Below are 24,703 nucleotides of genomic sequence, written 5' to 3'. Positions count from 1 at the left end.
ATACTAACATGTCTAAGAGTGTGCTATCCAATTTGTTAGAAAGTGTGCTTGTCACATTGTTAGTATGTTGTTAATACACTGCCAATGCAAAAATTCCAACAGCTGTAAAAACAATATGCCCAAAATAATTCTGTGAAGCAAGAACAGGTCTGTAGCGTAATTTTCAAATGCAGAAAGTTGCAGAATGCCTTTAGCAAAATGAGCACTACAATTTTGCAAGCAGATACAGCTCTACCAATGTAAATACAAAAGAAGCAATTTGATGATAAAATCAGGGTATTATTGTCCCTAGTACCTATAGTGTGTGGTGGGTTTTTTTCACTTTATTTGGGGTGTGTGTGTTTTGTTTTGGGTAGGTTTTTTTATCCTGAAGAGGCTAATTTAAATTCATTATTTTATCTTCACCATAAATGGGCCAGCCTCAAACTAGAATGGCAAATGAAATAATGGTGTCCTATAACTATGAATATCTAAAAGAATAATGTTAATTTATTGTTTTGGTTAACATTCAAGTGCACAAAGAGGAAGACCTGCCCTGTGGTTGTGGGCACGGAGAGAAAGACTGACAGGGAGGAAGCAAACTCCAGCATCTTGACTAAGTTCATTACTGCAAGCAAAAGTGTTTATGTAGAGCTCCCATCAAGTAGGGAATTTGCAGAGCCACAAATATCTCAAAATCAAAGACTGCTATTTAATCAAGTAAAAGTCAACTTTAAAAATCAATCAGGAAGAATTTAAAACATAAATTAGGAGTAATTAATCAACTGAGGGTGTTTTTCATTTTGAAAAGGTCTTTAAAAAGTTCAAGCTTTTATAAATCAAAGCTGTTCCTTTTCAGAACCTTCCAGGATTTTCAGACTTCTGAATGCCATCTAGTTTGCCTTTATACACAACAAGCCAGATACTGATATTTCTTACATATATGCACAGAAACCTGAATTTTGCTTAAAAAAAAGTAATATAGGATTACTATTCCTGATATCGGACAATCCTATTTCTATGAAAATAATTTACAGTGGGTCAGAATTATCCCATACTAGCACCTGAATTTCCAGTTTTGTTACTGAGTTTACACAGGCAGAAATGGGGGACTGATAAGGCACTAAATGAATTTGATTTCTTAGCTACTCTAGACGTGTCTTCGAGCTCTCACTGAAGGCACCAGTCAGTAGATTCTGCCATATTCTAAAAATGTTTAACCTGTAAAGCAGATAAAGATGCCAGGGTCAGAACAGGATAGGAGATGATTTTCCTGTCGCACAAAAATTTGTAAGATCTTAGATCTGCACTGGAATGAACTCAAAATTTTTGGCCAACTCATTCCTCCAATCCAGAGGACAGTAAAGGTTTGTTTGCCCTCTGACTGTTTGCTGGAGAACATGAAACTGTTTTCCAGATGAGTGTTGTCCTCATGTAATTACTAGCTCCTCTGAAGAATGACTAGTTTCAGTGAAGCAACATTTTCTAGGGAGGCAGAGCTTTACCAGAACATTCGTTATCATCTCCAGCTTAGATTGCTTGCTTATTCTGCTTGATTTTCCTTGCTTGTCTTTAAAAAAAAACCCTCAAAACAAAAAGAAAAACAACACACACACACTCCCAAATGAACACCACCACTACGGAAAAAAAGGCAACGGCATGCAGTCTGGAAAGTGGATACAATGCTATCTACCAAAAGGATTAGTAGGTGTGGTTTCCTAGCTAGAATTCCTCCTTCTTCAGGTAGCCACAAAAGGTAAAAGATGGCAGTCAGCAAAGGTCAATATAGCAATCAGAGTATACTACTGCACAAAGGCCTTGACTGGGAAGGAAGTAAGAAGAGAATCAGGCACTGCAGCCAGCATATGAGAAGTTAATAAATAAATGCAAATAAATGCATGACTACATTAGAAATTTTGAATAATTGCAAATATTAAAACCATGTAATATCAATACAACAGGAATTAGGAATTTCCCTAGAATTTTGCACCAAAACTAGTGACGCATGAGCCTCTTTTTGATATGTAGTTTATCAATCTTCCAAGCACTCAAATAGATATGTTAGCAGCCATCTCTAAGTGATTTATCAGTCAATTCTGCACAGTTTTCTGAGCTTACCACAGCATTATTTAATCTTGTGCATTAAATGCTGGGAAAAAAGTAATATAAACAAGCAGGCAAAAAAGACATCCCTATAACTCACTCATACCTCTTCTTTCTTTTGATAATTTTTGTAATCATGAAACTGTCTTGCATATTGGACTGGATGACCTTTAAAGGTCCCTTCCAACCAAAACCATGCTATGATTCTATTGGGAGGTTCAGGATGTTTATAGGACAACAAAGAGCTTATTGTTTATTATTGAAAAAGGTGTGTGTTTGTCTGCCCACAGGATGACAGACAAATTTCTATCATCCATTGAGGAATATAGGCCCTTATCACCATGGTGACAGCTAAGAGATGTATTCACCATAAAGCATCTGCAATACTACTTGTGTATTAAGTATAATAATTGTAACAGAAATATAATAAACAGCCTTACCACCTAAACTAACAAGTATCCTTATCATCCAGACCCTAATTCTCCACATTTCCATTCCCTATGGCTACTACATCTATTATAATGCAGTTAGTCACATCTTTATTTTACTTAAAGGCTTATTGCACTGTAACTTCCCTACTAAACAGCCTCTAAATCTAGCCCCTAAATCACCTCAAGGCTGACATGTAGAACACTGATCTGACAGTGTGCTGTAATTGAATTGTGGGTTTGAGCTGAGTTTCAGTCTGAAAAGAAGAGGTGATGCAATGCATAGGAAAAATGAGAGGAATCACACAATAAAGACATTGGGCTGGAAGACAGCGTGACTTAAGAGTATGTTACTGCCACAGATTTATTTTTCTATCTTAGGAAATGCTTTGATCTCTCTGCTCTCACTTCATCCTTTCCTGAACTACGGTTAGTTATCTCAGATAGCAATGAACACATTTTATGCCCACAGGAAATAACTCAAAGAAGTTTTTATTACAGTTAGTTCTTTGTATCAGACTGTTACAGCAGTGTCTTACACTTTCTACATATGACACAATCAAGCTTATACGGGATGTTTTGAGTTTTTTCCTTTCTTTTTTAACCACACAAATTTTTCAATTGCCCAGCAGCAGAAGTGAATAGCAGGTGCATGGCAGCCAACTCACTTCTGGGGGATGTGTTTTAGTTACCAACATAGCAGCAGCAGCTGCCTGAAGCTGCCTTTGTTGCTCATGTAGCAATTTCATTAAGCTTTCCCATTCTTAAGTCTGAGTTTGGATTCAATCCATGTTAGTTGACACTGGGGCGGTATACAGAATTAAAGTTTGTAAATCTCACAAGAACAGCCTTGTAAACAAAACTTCTACTACAAAGACATCTTTACATTGTCGATAAAGCCAAAAATCTGGCCTATACTGACTGCAGAAACTCAAGAGACTGCCTTCCCACTGGCAGGAATTTGATATAATACTAGCCTTTGCATGCAGTGCCATGGGGATGGATACCTATAAACTGCTTTGTAAATTGCAAAGAATGACCCAATCTTGACACGATATAGATTAGCACTAGCTGAGGACAAACTACCTGTGTGAGTCTATTCTACTTCAGCTGAAGAAATATGAAGTTAAAGCATCACTAAGAGAGTCAGTGCTATAAATGGATACCAACTATCATGTTTCTGTGTTCAAGTTGACGGACCAAGGAGATACCTTGTATGCTCTTGCTGAAGAAAAGGTGCAAGTACTATTCCAAATACATAAACTAACATCCAACAAAAGCAATATCTATAGCGATTTCTGCACACATATAAAGAGACTAGGACATGGGCAACCACACAAACATTTTTGTAAAACATAGCTGCATAAAGCCTCAACAGTTATAAATCACAGATACAAGCAATGTGTCATGCATCTGAAGGAATAATGTTTTAGCCCTGACTCATGTGCATCAACAATGATCACAGTAAACAGAACAACTTATGTTTTGGCTCCTGTTCGATGTTCTGCTGTATGGCATTGTTCACTGACTATTTTTTGGGAGTGGGGGATAAAACAATTGGTAAGGAAGGGCAGGTTCTGTGAAAGAACAAATGAAATATGAAGAGGTCATGTAGGAACAAATGACTGAAACTATTGCATTTCTAAAGTCTTTTTTTTTATTGGGTCAGTGTGTTTATTTTTGATAATGGGCTAAAAGTGTCTGGTAACCTCAGTGAAAAAATAAACCTGTATGTGTTAGCATTAGCCAATCAATGCATTTCTCCTATCAAGATGCCTCAATGTTAATCTGTGCCTTTTGTTTCACCTTTAATTTTTCAGCAAATTTCACTGCATTACAGCAGCAAATATCACAGTTGGCCTTCCACCCTCTGCCCCCGCCCTGTCCCCCATCGTTGCTCCCCCTGCCCCACTTCATACATTAGGTTGACAGATCAGGTGATTTCTCTGCCCCAAAACCATCACATCTGCATGTGCCCTGAGCTGTCCTTCAGTGCACTGAAACACACTTTTGACTTGCTTGGGCTGTGGACCAGGGCTTAGATCCAGTCTAAGTATTGATATAAAAGTGGATCTCTGCTGTTAAGGTGCAGCTGGGCAGGAATGAAATAATGAAGATAACAATTCTGATTTAAGTTTACTATTTGATACTTTCCCCAGCTGTCAAACAGAATTTTGGGAAAACTAATGAAAGAGGCACAAAAATCTCCTTTTTAAAGAAATCCGAGGTGTCCTTAAAAGCTCAGTGCACAGGAGAGTGAAAAAAAAATATCGCAGTAGCTGTTTTAAAACCTCACACAGAGGAGGCGGATAGCAGGAACTCTGCATGCATCTCATGAATGTTCTACTTTCCCCCTTTGAATACAGAGATCAGTCTTGGACAGATTGTTAAAGCCTCGCCATGAAGGGCTATTCTTTGCTATTACTTTAGGCTAAAACAAAAGACACTTCAGGAGATACAATCATTGCTGCCTAGTTCCTTTTCCTGGGCTCCTACAATGGGCCCCAGTTCTTTTTTTTTTTTTTTTCCTTCCACACATCTTGCTTTTATTTTTTTCTTCTGTTCTTTTACTCTTTCTTTCTGCCTCATTGAATCCATTAAGGCTTTTACATAGCCTGCTATTGAGAAATAAATTTTCTTTGGGACTAGTGACTGAGTTTTAACTGCTGGCAAGCAAGGCTTAACTCCTGATGGGAGGGCAGAGAAAATAATGGGTAAAAGGTATGAAAAGTCCGTCTCTGTATTTGAGGTCTTCGAACACACTGGATACCTTGCAGTGCCTTGCTCGTAATCAGCTCAAGGAAAAGGAACATCCTAATCCTAGCAGTATTTCCACCTCTTTCATGCATTGGTCTTGATACACTGAGTTATCTTTCTGCTCATATTTTCAACTAGATCGATATACTCTTTTCAATTATTTTCCTTGGTTTAGGTCCATATGCCAGTCCTTTTGCACAATTGTAAATTAGAAGGCACTTTGACATCAACAGAGATGCACTGCTATGAAAGAGATGTAAAATTGGGTCCTCTCTCAATTAATACAAAATTATCCACAGTCAGAAATATAAGCACTATTCAGGTCTGCCAACAGTGTGATAAGCTATTTCAAAGACACTAAAGCTAGATTCAAACCGAGTGCACAGCAGTTTACCACTGAAGCAGAACAGACCTGCATGCAAGCTGAAAAACAGTGGGGTGATAAACTAGGTTTTATACAGGTGCACAATGCAAGAGAAGCAAGGGAGCTACAGAGGGGCTGAGCAGAGACCTGTCTGAGGACAGACAAAGAAAAACAACCCATGCCTTATCTAGCATAAGAAAAGAGGTCTGCATACAAACAGGCCAGCTTAAGCAGGTGTACACAGGCTGGCATAGAAGCTGCTGGCCCTCCCTGCCTTTCTTGTGGTGGGAAGCTCTGTGTGGTCAGTCTTTTGCCATGGGGATACGTTCTAACAGTGATGGCCTTGGCAGATGCTTTGAAAAATCTAAGACTTGGAATGAAGGGGAAAAGCCTTCAAATCTTGAAGTTCTCAGTAGCTGCTACATAAAATTGAAAACATCTCAACTATCTGTGAACCATATAAATCATTCAAAAAACATAAAGAAATATGAGTGGGGTGCCGGGGGGAGGTGAAAAATAATTTACTATTACTGTGCTCTCTATTGTTTCCAGCCTGGATAATGAGGTTATCTGGGGGGATGAACAGTGAAACATCCATAAATCATCCTACACTCCCCAGCACTGCAAATTCAGGTGGAGGAGGGAGCATGACTATCAAAAGAGAGGTAAGGGGGGAATGTGTAGAGTTCAATAGTGAGAGATGACACTACAGTTGGCCAGCCAGAGCCTGACAGCTTACATTTTGCATTTTAAACTATTCACACAAATTCTGGGGTTTTCCTCAACAGAAAAATGAAAAATAAAATGTAACCAATAGTTAAGTAAAGTTGCAGCCTTTTTTTTTTTTTTTTTTTTTTCCGGTAACACATAGCAAGGAGTTTGATTTTTTGGAATAAACTCTCAACAGCTCACATGTCTATTTTGTATTGACCTATTCAGGGCTATCAGAACTGCAACCTGGGACAGAAGGTCTTCAAAAGCACCACTGAGTGAAAAAAACAGGGCTCTACACCCTTAGTTAAATCTTGCTAAAATGTGGATGCTAATTACGTATACTTTAATACATTTTGTTGGACATCTTATTTATTCATTATAAATGGTCTTACAGTTTTCAGTGATTGTTTCCTGCCCATCACATTCACAGATTAACAATAACATCAAAACTACTTGCCAAGCCATTTTTCTATTATTGTTAATAGGTCTGTGTCAAGATGCCCCAGTCAAACAGGCTGTACCTTACTGTTTTCTTTTATGCCTGGTATTTTAACACATAGAATTAATATAGACTTCAATAAAATTTCTTGACGATTTACACTTAAATGGCCCTTCACTGCTTTCAACTCAGCAAATCAAACTGATCAGTGGAAATAATTAAGTAAGGAACAGTGCAGCATCCGGAAGGACAACAGCCATGCAGTTACAAAATGAATTTCACAAAGTCCAGCTTAAGACCCTCATATTGATCACAGCTATAAAATGCACTTAGCAGCCTTTACAAGACTCTTGTCTAAGTTTTACATGTAAAGCTTAAATCATAGAATCATAGAATCGTTAAGGTTGGAAAAGACCCTTAAGATCATCAAGTCCAACTGTTAACTTATCACTGCCAAGTCCACTACTAAACCATATCCTCGAGCACCACATCTACCCTTCTTTTAAATACTTCCAGGGATGGACACTCAACCACTTCCCTGGGCAGCCTGTTCCAATGCCTGACTACCCTTTCGGTGAAGAAGTTTTTTCTAATATCCAACCTGATCTTCCCCTGGTGCAGCTTGAGGCCATTTCCTCTCTTCCTATCGCTTGTTACTAGGGAGAAGAGACTGACCCCCACCTCGCTACAACCTCCTTTCAGGTAGTTGTAGAGAGCAATAAGGTCTCCCCTCAGCCTCCTCTTCTCCAGACTAAACAACCCCAGCTCCCTCAGCCGCTCCTCATAAGACTTGTTCTCTAGACCCTTCACCAGCTTCATTGCCCTTCTTTGGACACGCTCCAGCACCTCGATGTCCTTCTTGTAGTGAGGGGCCCAAAACTGAACACAGTACTCGAGGTGTGGCCTCACCAGTGCCAAATACAGGGGCACTATCACCTCCCTGGTCCTGCTGGCCACACTATTCCTAATAAAACACTCAAACCAGGAAAAATCTGGGAGTCCATATGGAATCTCACCAAGTTTGCCGAACATAACATTTAAAATGAAACAGGCTCCCATCAGAACCATTAAGCAGAAAAGAACCATGGAGAACATTGCAGGTTAAGACACTACACACATACACAGGAAAAAGAAAGAATTCAATAGCATAAGAGTAAAATAACAAATTATGCCATCACTTACACATATTCAACTCAATATCCTGCTTACTTGTGGCAGGTAAAACAGTACTGCCACTCCTTTAAGAAAAGAAAGTTCTCTGCTTTGCTAAGGTGTTTATAACTTTTCCAATGATGTCATGGTAGAAAGTGAAATACTTGAATGAATAATGAAAGTGACAAGTAAAAAAATTGGAGTGCCTCATACTTCTATGTTTATATACAATAACTACATCACAAAGAAAGCTTCCAAGGTCATTTATCAGAGTTTACAATTATGAACTGCAAATCAGTTTCTTAACCAAACAGTATCCTTTTTAGAGATGCAATGGATAATATGAGGCTATCCAATGATAAATTAGGAGAAAAGTCATAAATGTTTCATGAGGAGATCAGATGTTTCATGAGATTACTGTGTAATCATTAATCTATTATTTTAGCTTTTGACTTGCAGGACTATGTAATCAAGCATTTTAGACAACTCATGTTTATGTAGAGAGAGTAGCTATATCAGTGCTTTTTCTTACATAGCACTTAAACAGATGTGAGCATAGCAATACCTTTCAGCAATGCTTTCTGTGCTATGGTTAAGAGAGTACCTACAGAGTGAAAAGGGGTAGCAAGTGACAAACAGAAGCATATTAATGTTTTCTAGCATGTTTTCAAGTCAAAGCTTGATAAGACACTGTGCAAGACATTTTCAAAGTTGATTATGATCTGAAAAAAGAAGGAAATTTGTTTTAGAGCAACATCCACAGCTTTTTACAGGGGGGACAGCCTCTTAGCTCTGGGTCTACTCCTCTAGGTTGTTTTGTAGACACTTGATACTTGTGAAAGAGTTGATGCTTTCTGCATGTTCTTGTGTCAAGTCAGGACAACACTCCTGACCTTATGTTTCAGCATCACCCTCTATTTTTATTGCCTCTCTTTCTGTTGCAGTTTTAAAGTATATCAGGTGGAGAGACAGCATAAAGTTAACACACTCCAAGATCAGGATGATGTTGAACTTCAGGGAACTCAACACAAAGAGTAGGAAAGGATCAAAAGATTCAGAAGTCAGAATCAGATAAAATAATATTCAGTGATTACTGAAGCCTCTCTCTGTGATACGTAAATTAGTTCCAGAAAAATTTGAAGAACGGACTCTTATGAGATTTGTTCCTCTTCCAGATGATCCTGAAACAATGCAAGAAGGATTTCTCATCACATATTGGCCAGCGGCTAATGGAGAAGTACAAAACAGTGTGGAAGAACTACTTGGGTTTGTCTCTGGCAAAAGAATAGAAGTATAGTCTTTATGATACTAATGAGAACTCATTCAAAAAAACCCCAAAAATATGTGAGTCTTGGTCTTAGTGGTCATGCAAGCAGTCTGATATTCTAATACTAAACGACACGAAAGTCTTGAATGTACACAACAATATTCTTTTAACACGTAATATCAGAAAAAGCTGACTTTGTGTTGAGTCATAAAATGACAAAACCTGACCTACACTTTTACAACAGACATTAATTTTTTTTTTGTTTACTAAATGTTTTCCAGATCAAAAGCAATTTTCCTCCAGCTATCCAGATTTTTTTTCAAATTAGTGTTACCCAGACAAATTATATCAGAAATAATTACACTTACCGGTGTTACCCAAATTTCTATATGGAAAGGTTTCAGAGAACAAATTGGAATGCACTGTAAATCTGAACACAGTTTACTATTTTGTAAGGAATGTAAGCCTTTTCTGTTGTCTGCTTTTTGTAACCAAACCATTATTTAAAAATGTATTCTATTGCCATAGAATACATGGCAAAGCAAAGGAAATGGTTTGGGGTACAAATTCATATGGCAATATTATATGTTACAAATATTCTGTAAGATGGAAGTGTCTTTTTGGCAATGTTTATTTATAATATCCTTTGGCAGACCTGTTGAAGTCTTCAGCAGACTTTGCATTATTTGTTCATTAGGTCCAACTCTTTGCAATAAGACTGAAAGTGTCTTAGCTTGATTTTCCAAGAAATGTAAAAGATACTGCATATGGACAAGGGCAGTTTATGGCATTTATTACACATCTGATACTCATTGCCTAAACCAGCTTTTGGATCCAAATCTATTAATCATTATTATATTAGTTTCCCTTTTACAAGGAGTTTTGCTTTTCTCTCTGTGGCTTGCTTTCAAACATAATATATCACATTTAGAAACGCAAAGCTAGGGGTGTGGTAAAATGGTCTAATACCCATACTTGAAAATGATAGCAAGACTGCGGGTTGCTTTTTAACACTTTTGATTCAACTCTTCCTAAGCTACAGAGTGGGCAGAAGTAGTGCTCTTTTATACAGTACAGAGAACAGAAGCACATCATGCAGTGATATTATAAAGACATGAGCAAGTTTGATCAGTTGTCCCATGGCTGCGTGACGTACTGTATGCTGATTAGCTGCCACTGCCATTCATGAATAGGCCAGTGATGCTGACTAGAAAGACTCAAGAAAAAAAAAACCCAGCTATTATCTTAGCTTATTAATATAGAAGTATTTTCAAGTAATTTTGTGTGCATGAATAATTGCAGGCGCTCAAACCCATGCTACATAGTAACACAGATGATACAAAAATGTGTTTTAATCAAAAGTGGATGACAGAAATATAACAATATAAGCAAAAAAAAAGAGTATAATTCAGTAACAAAATTAAATATTGGAATGAACCTACATGTAGGAAAAAAGTAATTAATAAATTACTCATGTCATGAGGACAATTAAGCATTGGAATAGCTTGCCCCAAGACATGTGAAATTTCTGTCCTTGGAGGTTTTTTAGATGCAGCCAGTCAAAGCACTAAGAAAACTGTTCTGAGTTCAGTGCTGATCCTTTTTTGACCAAGAGGCTGGACAAGGGACTTCCCAAGATCCCTTCCAACCTGTACAATTTTGTGATTCTATAAATCCACGTACCTGACAAGGTTCCAAATTAACAATATCAGCACCAGACAGGGAGGTGTTGATGCATTCAAAAAGTAAGCAAGATGCTTGAACAGAAAAGGAAGGAACTGATGAATAAGACAGAGACTACCATAATGCTTTTATATAACTCTAAGTCTACCAGCCTCCTCAATTCAAAAGGAATTTTGCAGAAGTTGCTACAAGTAAGGAGTCACTATGAACTCAGAGGAGTGATCACTACACGAAAAAACTCCCATACTCTCATAAAAAAAAAAAAAAAAGAAAAAAGGAAAATATTAGGATTACCTCCTTCAGCAAGCAATTTAGGAAAAATAGATTAGGAACTTCTGGTGCCCCTTTCTCAAAGTTTAAAGCACAAGGACATTTAGTCAAATTAATAAATGGATAGTCAATATCCAAAAAAGAACTGCTTCCCTGGTACCTGAAGATTTCATTAATGTTATATGAAGATCAAAATTTAGCAAGACTCAGCAACTATGTAGGTATATACATTATAGAAATACTCAGAATTGTCATAATCAGTAATCAAAAATATTTTCAAAAAATAAGATACTAAACCAAGCAATAATGATCAGAGTCTAGAATGATACTTTAAGTGTTTAGAAAATTGATGTTCTTCAGCCTTCTACATAGATCTTACCTCATCTTTGGAAGCATTTGATGCTAGCTACTGAAAATACTTCTGCATAAGATGTATATCATGTATTATCAAGCTCAGCAAGTTGCAATATACGCATAACATTATGATAACATTACATTGTCATATTTTTCTCCTTTTGATTTTGAGTTTCTCATTCAAAGACCCTGCATTTAGTATATATGCAACATTTTAAATGTGAAAGCTAGCATACAAATACCTTCAGATCTAAGACTGAATAATTAATGGAAGGAACCTCAAGAAAAGGCACAAATATATTTCTCCTGAAAGCCACCAGAACCACCTGAAATTATTTTGATATTACACATCTGCTGGAAAGGAAAACTAAAATGTTTTGTGAGAAAGTGATGACTTTCAAGAACAGTAATGGAAAAGTTTGAAACATCTCATTAACAGTGTCACAAGCACTTCATTTGGAGTTAAACTTCATGTTAGACTTAATATATTTAATATCTTAAAATATTAAATATTCATAATCTGAGTAGATGAGTTCTGTGGTAGTGCTAGTCAGAGAACGATGATTTTATTTTATGACAGCTTTTAAGGCTTGGAACTTTTTTTCACCATGCATTAAGATGCAGAGTAAAAAGAAGAAAAGAGTAAACCAACCTCTTGAATATTTCACAGCTGTATGAAGATGGTAAGTCTCTCTCTCCCCTTCTCCATTTTGTCTTTTTCTGTTTCCCCTGTCCTCTTTTCTCTAGCTATTCTGTCCCACAGACACCTTCCTTTGACAATGTTTCCAAAAGTGATAAAACTTTAAGAATTTTTCTGCTTTGAATAAATGTGTTATTTCATTGAAATTATTCAATCCAATTAAAGTATATAGCAAATTTAACAGGCTAGCCTAAAACCACTTTTAATATTATGATAAAAGTCTAGAAGTCAATTTTAAATCTTTCCTGGAAATGGGCATATAAAAAATTCAATCTAGTGTGAAGGACTATGATTGGATGTGCTTAAATATGAACTTTTGAAATGCCAGTATATCAGAAATAGAAACAGTAGCCCAGAAGACTGCTCTGTCATCTCTTTTTCAGAGCATTTAATTCCTTTGTAGCATACACAACACCTGGCTGCTATGTCTTTATTTAGCTGGTCTGGGAAGGCAGTGAGATGGCACAGATTCCCAGTGACTTTGGCTGTAATGAGTTGCAAGTGTAAGAATACTAAAATTCTTAAATACATCCAAAAAGTGAACTTATGTTCAGGAAAAAAACGTATCACTGGAAACCAATTGCAATGTCACACATTCGTCTAGTAAAAAGCTTTCCTTACTAATTACAGGAACAGAACTGGGAAAAAGAAATGAACAATATTGGCTATGAAAGATCCTTACTGCATGTTTCTTGAGAAGAAATGGAACGTCTGCATAGGCAGACTGCTGAATACCACAGTGTCTCCTGAAGAACACAGGAATTTACCAGTCTGCTTCCTCATGATTTTGGAAACAGAACTGCTGCTCATGGTAAACCAATCTAAATATTGTAAATATATGATATGATAAGTCTACTTCTTACAGGACCCTGATCTAATTTTTTTTAAGCTTGAGACCTATAAAGCTGAATACTGGGAATTAATTTCATTTTCTTTGTAATTCTGTTGCAAGACTGCTAGTTATTTCTGCTTAGTTGAAAAGCTTATCATCCCATTTCAACACATGTCTCTTTCTCGGGCTGTTTCACCTAACCTCATCAGAAAGGTGGTTATCAAAATCACACTAAAATAAAATAAAATAAAATAAAATAAAATAAAATAAAATAAAATAAAATAAAATAAAATAAAATAAAATAAAATAAAATAAAATAAAATGTATTTCACCTACCAGTAAGCTGGTAAGCTGAGGTTTTACTAAGGTATCGGGGGGGGGGGGGGGGGAGCGGGGAGGTCAGACAGGTCAGTTTCACTCTAATTACTTCCAAAATGGATCTGTTTCTGGCGAAATGGTATAAGCTGAAGGAATCTTGTGTGATAAGTATATGAAGAACAATAAAAATCTGTATGTAAACCACAGAAATGCAGAAATTGCTCCCTATCAGCAAATGATTTCTACCAATGCTTTTTTTCTTAAGTACAGTGCAGTTTTGGACAAACTTGCATGCATGCATGCATGCGCATTCACAGTACATGTTTTCTCCTCCACCCTTGGGTCAGATTATACTACGGTAGAATAGATCTCCATCTTCAGCCATTCTTTCTGATGGAAAAAGGAAAATTAGTTTTGCTCAGTTTCTTTTATTCACTGCCAGCTGTAGCTCCTCAGACAACTCTAAACCACTTTTGTACCTCCCTGGAGTGCATGTTTCAAAGGCATACGGACATTTATCTTGTCATTCCCTTATATCACCTTTGCTTCTGTATATTTTTCTCTTTAGGTTCCCCCCCCCCCCCCCCTTTCCTCTAAACTATTCATGCTTATACGTATCCCTAGACAGTCTTTCTCAGCATTTTTCCTGCTGTGACTTGATAAAAGTAGGGCTGCATAAATCTGTGTGTGCAACTACTTAGATGAAAAATGCAGTACCAGATTGACTGACACAGTTGGCAAATACAGGCAGAATTCAGCAAATAGTTTCAGCCAAAATTTTGATAGGAAGAAGGATGTGTGTGGTTAAGAAAGCTGAAAAATTTCACTCTGACATATTCTAAATTTTTTAAAAAAAGACCCACTCTACATTTCAAACATTTCACTTATAAATGTAGGCTACTCAAACAAACAAAAAAAATCCAACCACACTTCCGAACTAAGTAACGAACAACTGAAAAATAAATGCACTAAATATTTCAATCCACCAATTTTTTTTTTCCTTGTATTCTTTGGTTTGAACATGAGAAACCAGTGCTTTTTTTTATACCCTTGCTCCAGAACTATGGCTCTTTTCCTCTCTCTGTTTAGTTGATTAATCATATATTCTACTCGGAACTACATCTGCTACTACACCAGGGGCAACCACTCCATCATCCCACAACTCGCTTAGGCTGTGAAGTAGCGTCTCTCTGTTGAGTGTCCAGTATGGAATGGCATTCACTGAAAAAGTTACAAGAGTACTAGATATTTTTCTTTTTTTTCCCCCTAATGTGTCCATCTTTATCTCTTTGAGTTTTTTCATTATTTCTGCCTTTGGTGTTCAATTTGCATTTGTTTGCATTTGCATTTTTTGTAGGTTGTTTATATTTCTAAATTATCTCTGCTTATGTGTGTAATTTACTTGTGTCACTGAGAGTTTCATCTCCTGTCAGTCTGGGACAAAATTCAAATTTTGGATACCTCATGCACAGAAATCAACACAACCCAGTATTGATTTCAGGGTTCAAGTATTGGTCAGTAGTGTAGCCTGCTAAATAAACAAAAGTAAACCAAATCAAAAACCAACCAACCTCATCTAACAGAATTAGGGAAAAAGCAAATAATGAAACCAAGAGGAACAAAACAATGCAAAGTATGATTGATTCTCTGTTACCTAGTACTACAACTTATATACCCCCAAGTATGGTTACAGAAATGCAAGATGCATGTGAAATTCTACTATTCTGATTTAAATAAATACAAATGACAACACAGGTTTAGAGCACAAGAGGGTCATAATACAGCTGATGCACAGAATTTTAACCTCACCTTTCCAGTAGACTTTGTTCCTTTCCAAATACAAAAATAGCAGATAGTCCAAGCAGCAAGGAGGCACAGTGCAAGTTCCCAGCGAAGATTCCCAATATGTTCAATTCCATCAGATATAGCTAGCACCCTTCGTCTTTCAAGAAAAAAGATAAAAGAAAAAAGAAAAAAAGATAATAATATTGAAGCAAAACAGCACTACATACAAAACACTTGTCTAAAACCAAATCAACTTCAACCATGGAGACTCCTAGTTACTGACTATTGAAAATGCACCATGCTAAGATAGAAGAGACAAGGAAAAAATAGAATATTCTCAGTGGATTTTACATCTGGTTAAAAATTAAGAAATGTTTATTTTCTCCAGGTCAGTGACAAAATAAAAAAGATTTAAAAATAGGTTTTGTATAGCTTTTTCCTTAAAAAGTCAAAGAAAAAACCACAAATTTCTTTGAATTAGTAACTGACATATAAGCCCCAAATAAAATACTTTGATAATATTTTTTTTCAATTTTACTGTTTTTTCAGAAAAAAAAAAAAGTTCTAACTTTTATTTTAACCTTGTAACATTTATTTTCTTAAATTTCCTTTTGTAACTGAAACTATAATTTTAAAACATTTATTTTCAAAACTGTCAAACATCACAACATTTTCCAGATGGATTTTATTTAGGAAATACTAACATTAAAATGTCAATATTTTAAAAACAAACAAACAAACCAACCGTTTTTGTGAAAAACGGTCAGCAAAAATATGTATTGCATTTACTATTTTAAAATAGCGTATTGGAAATACTAGCCACTCGGTTCTAAAAATCAATTCAGGGAGTATGAAGTATGATCACGTAATTCAAGGCCATGCCTAAAATAAATAAGCGTTGGGGCTACCTGGGGAGGAATCTGATCTGGTTCTTTCTGCTTTCACCAGCAGTAGGTTTTAGAACCGAGTGGCTAGTATTTCCAATACTACACAGTAGGTTGAGGATGAAGGGAAGTCCCTTCACCTGCCTCTAATGACGGAGTAGGAGGATGGAGATGTCAACAGCTGGTGATATGGTGGGAAAATGAAAAGACCTAATGATCACCAAGTCTTTCAGATGGCCATACAGATGCCACAGAACCTATTCAGTCTTTCACACATTTCAAGAGCTGCAGCTGCTGTTCCTGCTGCAGCCCTGGGGTGCAGCCATTTACAACCTATGTGCTAAAAGTTTGTTGCTTAGCTAAGGCAGTACAAAATTTAACAGGTTAAAGAAAAATCACAGAAAACCCACCCCAAAACACTAAAGCTTGTGGTTTGTCTTCTTATATACATTGACATACCCAGTGTTCAAACAGAGCTTGCAGAATTACTTTAGACTCACACCATAATCCATGTCCAGCTGTCAAAGTAATCCATTTCAGCAGCCAGTCACTTGAATTACTACACTGTTCTTCACTAACTGCATGACAACTTCTTAATAAATAAATGCTATTATTCTCTCTCTCTCATGGTTGGAATGTTTCACACGTCAGAAGACAACTTTGTCTTAAGAACAAAATTCTCAGTGAAGATTCGAGATGAGGATTTTTAAAAGCAACCAGTTTCTGGAAGCTGTCTGCAGAAAGTCAATGATCAGTGTTTTCTGAATGCTCTGTGAGAAGTCTCAAATAGCAGAGTTGCTTACCTTCCCCATCCAAAAATCTTGGCCTGATTCTTTTGCAAAGAGTGTCATAGAAAGTAAATGGAAATTAATGGCCTCAACACAATTATCCCTGCTGCTCCCATTTAAAAAAGACATGTGGTGCCAATCAACTTGAACTGTTAGCACCATAATGAGTATTTAAATATACTGAAGTGCTATAAATTGTTTTGTATTTTCTTTGTTCAAGCAGAACAAAGGTTTAGTGTTTCCCTTAGAAAGTAAGCAGCAACAAGTCCAGAACATATAATTAAAACATAACATACAATGTATTCAAAGAATAGATCCAAGGAAGAGAAAGTCTTGCTCAGGTGCTAGCAGTGATTTCCTCAGCAGGCACAACGCAGCTCTCCCTAATGCCAGGGCCTTAGCTCTCCTGCTGAAACCATCTGAAACAGCAGCAGCAGATACAGGTTTTGAAAGCAGGAGGCATTCAGAACATGACATTCTTCTGACAAAGCCTCAGTTCAGTTTGACTGTAGATACACTCATATCTGCTCTTATTCTTTTATTATTCAACTTAAATAAAACAAAAAGGGGGAGCATTTTAAAAATACATGATTCTCCCATGCATCCAAGAAGTGGTTCAGAAGGGGTCAGAAGATGACAGAGTTGATCACAGCTTCTTGCTCCTCAGCACTTCAGTGTCTATTTAAAAGCTGCCATGACCTTGCATAAATCACACAAACAACAAAAAAAGAGATAGTCTTCACTATGTCTTCCTCTTCTCTTACCACTGCAAGTCCCCTACACTACCTTGTTCTCCTCACTTATGAGGGAGTTCTCCTCACTTAATGCAGGGAAAGACAGAGAAAGAACAAGAACAGTAAAATCAGCATTGAAAGTGATACTCTCTGTTTTGAAATAACAAGCATTTGAAAAAGAGAAGTTCTATAGCGAGATGCCCAGGAACAGCCAAATCTATGAAGGTTGTTTGCACCAATGTTTCATCACTTGTGATTGCCCATATTAAAGCAGAGCAGAAGGGATTAATTTATGCACATTGCATAATTTATGCAGATTGCAATGGGAAGAGGTTGCAAATGCCTCACAGTCATTGTAAGTGAAATTACTCTTGAAGAGAGGGCCTCAGTCTCACCCTAAGCATCCCCTGGTATAAACTACATGGTCTTGTAAAATAAGACAATGGGATTCTGAGACAAACTACAAACTCATAGTGGTTTTATATTCCAATTATCAGGTCATATTAAAAGTAAAAATGAAAAATAGTGACTTTTGGAGCACAGGGTGCCCTAGTTAGATAACTACATAAGCCTAACAGTCTCAGGGAAGCCACTGGAGACAACTGACAAAGCTAATTTATATAACTGAGTTATCAAGCATCAGAAACCTAAGTTAAGACATGAGTTCAAGACATTTCTTTGTGATAAAACTTTTCAATTATCAAATCTGAATATCCCAGGAGGGATTAGAATGCCAGTGGCCATATGACTTAGAAAGGTGACACTACATGCCAGACATACTATAAAAAAGCAGACATGTCCAATAATTGCCTTCTAGATTTTGCTTCTTGAATTCTATATGCTTTCCCAAAGGTATCACACATGTCTGACCTTAACAGCACTATTGAAAAAAATATAGATAGAATCTGGAGAGTTCATTCTCCCTTCAGCTGGTTTGGTTCATACTTTCATGAAAAAAAACCCAAACAAACCCATTTTCCTTATAGATATCAAGACTTACTAAAGTTGAGGATCTTTAGGTAAAATCCCCCAAAAATAAATGAGGAGAAATATCTTAACAGACATTTCATTAGACTATCTTGAAACTTTATCACTAGAATTCACTACTATCGCTGGCCTAAGGCCTGAATGTACTTACTCAAAAAAGTATTGCAAACTCATCTACCTTGCAGGGCATTTAGGGGAAAAGATACTGAGTTCAGGAAGGTTATCTAATGTTGTCTTAAAAAATGAAAGTTTCCATAAATCATCATACATCTAAAGAAATTTTAAAAAGCAACAACAATCCTGATTGATAGAAAAAAAGCCCAAGAACCTAGAGAACCACTGTAGCTGCCAGTACAACAAACTGGAGGTAGCTGTAGGTAACCATTTGAATTACCACAGAATGCAAGATCACTGGTTAGTACAAGCCATTTTAAGCAGAGTAACTTTGAGTATACTGAGTTTGCTGCCAACAACTTAAGACTATGTGAAAGTCTGCTGTAAAAAAGATTTGTCTGGCACAGAGACCTGAAGATAGAAATCATTATCTACTTTTGGATCTCATTGAAAATAGAAATTGATGAGAGTTTGAAAAGATTTATTGTAGGTATTGAGTTTGGCTTTTTGTTGTTGTAGTTTTGTTGTTTAAAAATACGCAGCAGTTCAGTTTCTTGAACCAACCAATAGCCTCGGAAAGAAGCCAGGGGACTGGTGGCATTTGAGCATCTTGAACAGAATATTGAGGGAAATAAGATCCATTGGTATTAGGGTTAATTTGGAATGCAAAGGTTAACTCGAGACAGAATAAGGTTTTTAATTCCGTAGCAGCAAACTATTAATTCTACACAGGATATTTTGCTTGTAAACAGAAAACTGAATTTAAACCAGAGTGGATTTCTAATGTGTCCCACAGCCAAAGACGTACTATGTTTGAAGGTTTCACTACCTCTAGTCATATATATATAGCTTGACTAAATGTTACTGCAGAAAGATTTTTACTTTTCTTCCTATACATAACACAGAAGAAAAGTGATAAAAGTTACAAGAATCTAATGAATAAAAGATAAATTTCAGTGGAATAATAGGACATATCTGAAGGGTGGCATTCTTTATGTTTCCCGTTCGCTGTCAGAAATGCTGATGTTTGGTCACAAGTGTATTTACAACTAGACTGAAAAAAATCATGACATCGTTACTACAGTGCAGATTTATTCTGGTTACAGCTTATAGTACCAAATATTGTAAGCCTATTTGAAGCTTACAGTTTAACTTGAATCAGAATATAAGTGTGCATAAAAACAAATAAACATGGACAGAATTGGGAAGAGATAAGAGAGGTATAGAATAATTTCAGCATACTTTAAGTACACATAAAATAATATACTTAGCAAGAAACTAGACAGCATACAATGACCTTTTGCTACCTACATTCCAGGAACATACTGTCGCTAATGGTTACCTCTGTTCTTTCAATTAACATCATTGCACGTGTATGCCTTAGCAAAATTTAGAAAGATAAAATTCCATGAGGAAATTATTTCAAAAAGTATTATATACTTACTGAAAATGTTTTTAATTTGTTCGAGAATGTACTACACCACCTTTCAATTTAGTAGTTCAGTACATCTGACAGGAAGAAGGGCCCCTCCATTCTTGAAACTGCTGTAGAGGGGCATATTATGAGATAACTGCTACTTCTGCCTACTCATAGCTGAAAAGTAACATTTCCATCCAAATTTGAAAACTAACATTTTGAAAGCTTATGACACTACATTATCGGCTGGGAGAACACTGCATTTTCCTGGGAAAGAGTGTCTTTATTAAAGTGTTCCAATGTGCAGAGCTGTACCAGGCTCTTGAACAGAAAGAGGATTAACTGCTGCCAACACATTGCTGAAAGGAATGTACTGGGGTACTTATTGCATTATTTCATGATTTGGAAAGCTGAAGAACAGATTAAATCTATTTTATGAAGGTCCCTTCATGTTCCCTCTCTGATTTGGAGCAGTTTCCCAGATATTTTTCTTTAAAAACAAACAAACGAACAAAAAACCCAAAACAAAAACACCAAAAAACAACCAAAGAGAGGAGGCAGCCTCTTGAGGTCACTTCTCCATCTGTATCTGTTCAGCCAGGAACAGAGGTGGCAATGTTCCTTTTTACTCTGGGCCAGCCTCTGTCCTCAAAGCATTCTGTGGGGAATGAAAGGAAAACAAAATGAAGCCACTAAGCAGCCATAGTGCTACCGTACAGTGGCCTTTCTTAGTATATGCTTTGGTATGCTCCTTTCAGCCCTGCAGATTTTTCATACCCAGTCCATATTTACCTTGTGGACCTTGTTACTGAGCTCCTTGTACAAAAAGCATAATGTATTTGAGTGCCAGTACTGCACAGATTTCCCATCAGTTTAGCAGAAAATTATCGATATCTTTCAGACATCCTCTACTCCTGTGTTAAAGTGAGTTCAAGTTTCTATCCAAAGACATGTTTTCTAAGCTCTTATCTTTCTTTCTCTCATTGCACTTTATGCAGTTAATATTCTTTAATTTTTGTGAAAATTTATTGGCTTGAGTATTTCATAACCAAATGTATTCAAGTATCATGTGCAAGTATACAGTTTCTGACATGCAGACACTTGAGTGGATATTAACTGAATTCTGAAAATGACGGGATTCAGATTCCGTGTACCAGAATCCTCTGTGGATGCTTGAGCTGCTATGCCAGAGAGCTACTAGCATCCAAGGTTCTGGTAAATATCTGCATGAAGACAATCACACTGTGGATTGTTGCACTGTCAGATATTTATTCAACTAGTTAGCAGTCATAAAATCAGCCTCCTTTGCAGTACTTCCAGACACACTGGAAGGCTGAAATGTTTGCCAGGGACAGACAAAAAAGTAAGTAAGTTACATTCTTTTTGTCACAGAGATCAGAGGCAGCTACTGATCTAATGTGTTTGCGACACATTATTTATTGATGAGCATGCGTGACATTATTTATTGATGAGAGTGTGGCCAAACATACAACTATAGGAATGGCTTAGAAATAGCTATTTTGAGTTGTTTCACCACCAGCAGCATTTGTTCTCTCTTGTCTGATTTACTGCAGCTTTCCCACTATCTGATAGAGAATCTTAAAAACTGAATGCTGAGGCTTCATTTGACCCTGCACCCTTCCTATGCAGCAGTGCTGTGAGTTCTTGCTCAAGTCAGTGCTTCCTCAACTCTTACGACTGCAAGCATCTTTAAAGGAGCTCTCAGGCAGTGAAATTGCTCCTTTCATTCTATTAAAACACTAAGCGCTGCTGAACAGCACAGAAGCTTTCCTGTACTGAAATATCTTTCAGGGAGTTGCAACATTTCCCTGTGGCTGTCTAATCTGCACTAATTGTTGTCTAATTTGGAAGAGAGGCTGATCCATGCATCTGGACTGCATAACTCAAAGGTGGAAGAAGAACAGCTTAGGAGGAACAAAAACTTTTGAAAGAATGTTTATTTTAATAATAATACATAAGCATACAAGCAGTGATATTTCAGAGAAGTCTCTACTGCTTGAGTCAGTAGTCTTCAGTTTACTGACTAGACACACTAAAACTCTCAAAGTAACGAATAACAGCTAAGAGAAGGTGAGTTCACCTAAATTACATGCTTCCCGCCTTTCTTTGAATACAGAGTGGTTTTCTCTCGCAGAGAGTAAAAAAACCCAGTATTAAACAGAGTATACAAGATGCTGAAGATTTGAGATAGTATTCTCCACTGCCTTACATACTCATATGATAACTTTTGATAATGGTACTCATATGATAAGCTTACAAAATCTATGCTGAATGCTAAAGGATATAAAACTATGAAACCAAAAGGCTAGCAGTTTACTTTATAAACTTCTCAGGACTTTTTACTAAATAAATATATATTATAATAGGACAATGTAAAACAAAAAATATCCTTCAATAAAATGAACCTCAAAAGAATCTTGTTGTTACTTCCCTAGTCAATTTATTACTGTATTTATTACTCATACTGTTTTCCAAGATTCCTCTTCTCTGGCATGGTTGATATTGTCTCTTGACACAAGAAAATGTACAGAATGGTACAATATTGTCTTAGGCAGCAGGTATAGCAACTTTCTATGTACTAGCAATATCAAAGCTGTGAAACATTTTTCAGTTTTAAAACAAATAAAACATCCTGTTTTATACTTTACAGGACTATATATTAAAAGGTAGCTGCCAAATAAAGTAAAGGAGACTGTCTGAGCTTCACTGAGTGAGCAACAATCAACAAAATGAAGAAAAATTCTTGTTAGAAGAGAACCTACCTGATGCAGGACTTTTTGACAAAAACGTGTGGGAGACCTCTCCCTTTTATAGGAAGGGAACTTATATTTTAACAGGGATAACCCTTATAATTGAAGCCCCAGAGTATAATATATACTATATACTAATCCTATATTACATGTAATATACACTGCATTGCCTAAATGAATGTCAAAATTTAGCAACACGTGACTCAGGCTGCATATTAAATTGGTTCTGATCTTACTTGCATCTCTATTATACAATTTCGAACCGTAGTAGGAGTGAAGGAGACAAGCGTTCAGAAGATGCACTGCATGACTGGCTAGTGCATGAACTCCTTTGGCTTGCTAACCTGCAGAGCTCTGGTTACATGGTGACAACATGGGAAAGAACAACATATTGATAATGTTAATACCGTATAGTAGGCATATACCTTCGAGAAAGAGAATGCCTTTAAAAGAAAGGATTCTTTTCAGGCTATCTTTTTTCCCCTCTAGATTCTAACACTTAGTAGACTAAGAATGGGCTGGTTGTGTCAGGTTTTTTTTTCCAGTGCAGCAGCGTGGTAATCACTGAAACACCTCCAGAACAAGCATAGATACAACTATAAAGTTGAACAAAGGTAATCCTCCAGTGAGTTTGTAGCAGATTTAGTCACTAAATGTGTATGTTCTTGGAAATGAACAGAGAGAGGACGGGTACTGAACTCTCACTGGAAGTCAACATGAGCTGACACTTTCACTTTTCTGAAAGTTATATATCCAGAATTAACAAAGGATACAGAATGTGCGCACTGTACAAGCCTCTCTTTTTAAGGTTTCATATAAACCCTAAAATAGGAAATATAACATATCCACAGGTTTCTAAAAGTGCTACAAATAATCCTTTGCAGATACTGCTGGATACCCACTTGTAGTCTCCAGTCATCAGTGTTCAATGATTAGAAAGATGTATTTCAGCTTTTAGAAGATAATCTACAGATTACAGATTAAAGAATCTGTAATAAATTTCTCTCAAATGATAACAATTCTCTTCTGAAAATCCAGTTAATTCTATGTTTGGCTTTTTTTTTAAAGTAGCAGACAGAAAGACAATTCCCAGTGGTCACATTAGTGAGAATCCCTCAGCTAGAGCATTATACACAGCTCTCAAATATTTACCTCTTACAGCATATGTTATGTGTCCTACACATATCAGAATGAATTATTCCTAGTTGAGCCACATTTGCTGCTGTTCAGCCTAGTTCTTTCTTCTTAAAGTCCTGATAGGGTTGAACGTTGCTCCATTCATTATCCATTTTTACACTTCTTATCAAATTAAAAGGTAAGATTAAACCCTCCTCAGCAGACTTTTCTCTAAAATTTCTTGTACTGCTTGCAAATAATGACATATATTTCTTGTGTCAACCCCTACCTCATTAAAGTCAGTACTTAAGTTATCTGAATGTAATGTGACACTACTTAGCAGCTGCTGTGTATATACATATATTGATTTTTAAATTTTTTTATATTTATATGTGTGTGTTTGTATATATCTACAGCGAGAAACAGAGACAGTGATGGATAAACACAGAACACCCCACTTCTCCTCTCGCCATTCCTGACCTATTTTCCTTCAACCTCTTTCACTGAAGTCATGGCAACTTCTTAACCAAGTCTCAGAGTTTAATCCTGTCAAATAACTTTTTCTCTACTGTTCCACTCACCTCTGCTTTATAGTTTCTTGGTATTTTCTCAATATATCCAATGACTCCTTCAGTCTTTTTGCAGTTTTCCCCCTACTCCTCTCTGAAGAAGTCATGCAGTGACAAAAATCTCCTTTTTATTCACCTTCTGAGTGACATAAATTAGTTCAGCACACAGTAGCAGCTG

The 24,703-nt window shown here is 36.6% G+C and overlaps 1 protein-coding gene across 4 annotated transcripts in view; it reads right to left on the bottom strand.

Moving 5' to 3' along the window:
* The window catches only part of SLC6A11 (solute carrier family 6 member 11), a 105,613-nt gene that overhangs the window by 64,112 nt on the left and 16,798 nt on the right, over window positions 1-24,703 (bottom strand). For all 4 annotated transcript variants that reach the window (XM_087743029.1, XM_087743028.1, XM_087743026.1 and 1 more), the window contains one exon: window positions 15,170-15,302. In XM_087743029.1, the coding sequence (XP_087599155.1) occupies window positions 15,170-15,302 (133 nt within the window). The remainder of the gene's footprint in view (window positions 1-15,169; window positions 15,303-24,703) is intronic.

The sequence above is a fragment of the Nipponia nippon genome, unplaced genomic scaffold (genome assembly GCF_047370975.1).
Source record: "Nipponia nippon isolate SJK-2023a ecotype South Korea unplaced genomic scaffold, ASM4737097v1 scaffold_9, whole genome shotgun sequence".
Classification (NCBI taxonomy): domain Eukaryota; kingdom Metazoa; phylum Chordata; class Aves; order Pelecaniformes; family Threskiornithidae; genus Nipponia; species Nipponia nippon.
The sequence above is the reverse complement of the archived record's forward strand: the minus strand, read 5'-3'. Positions and strand labels throughout refer to the sequence as shown.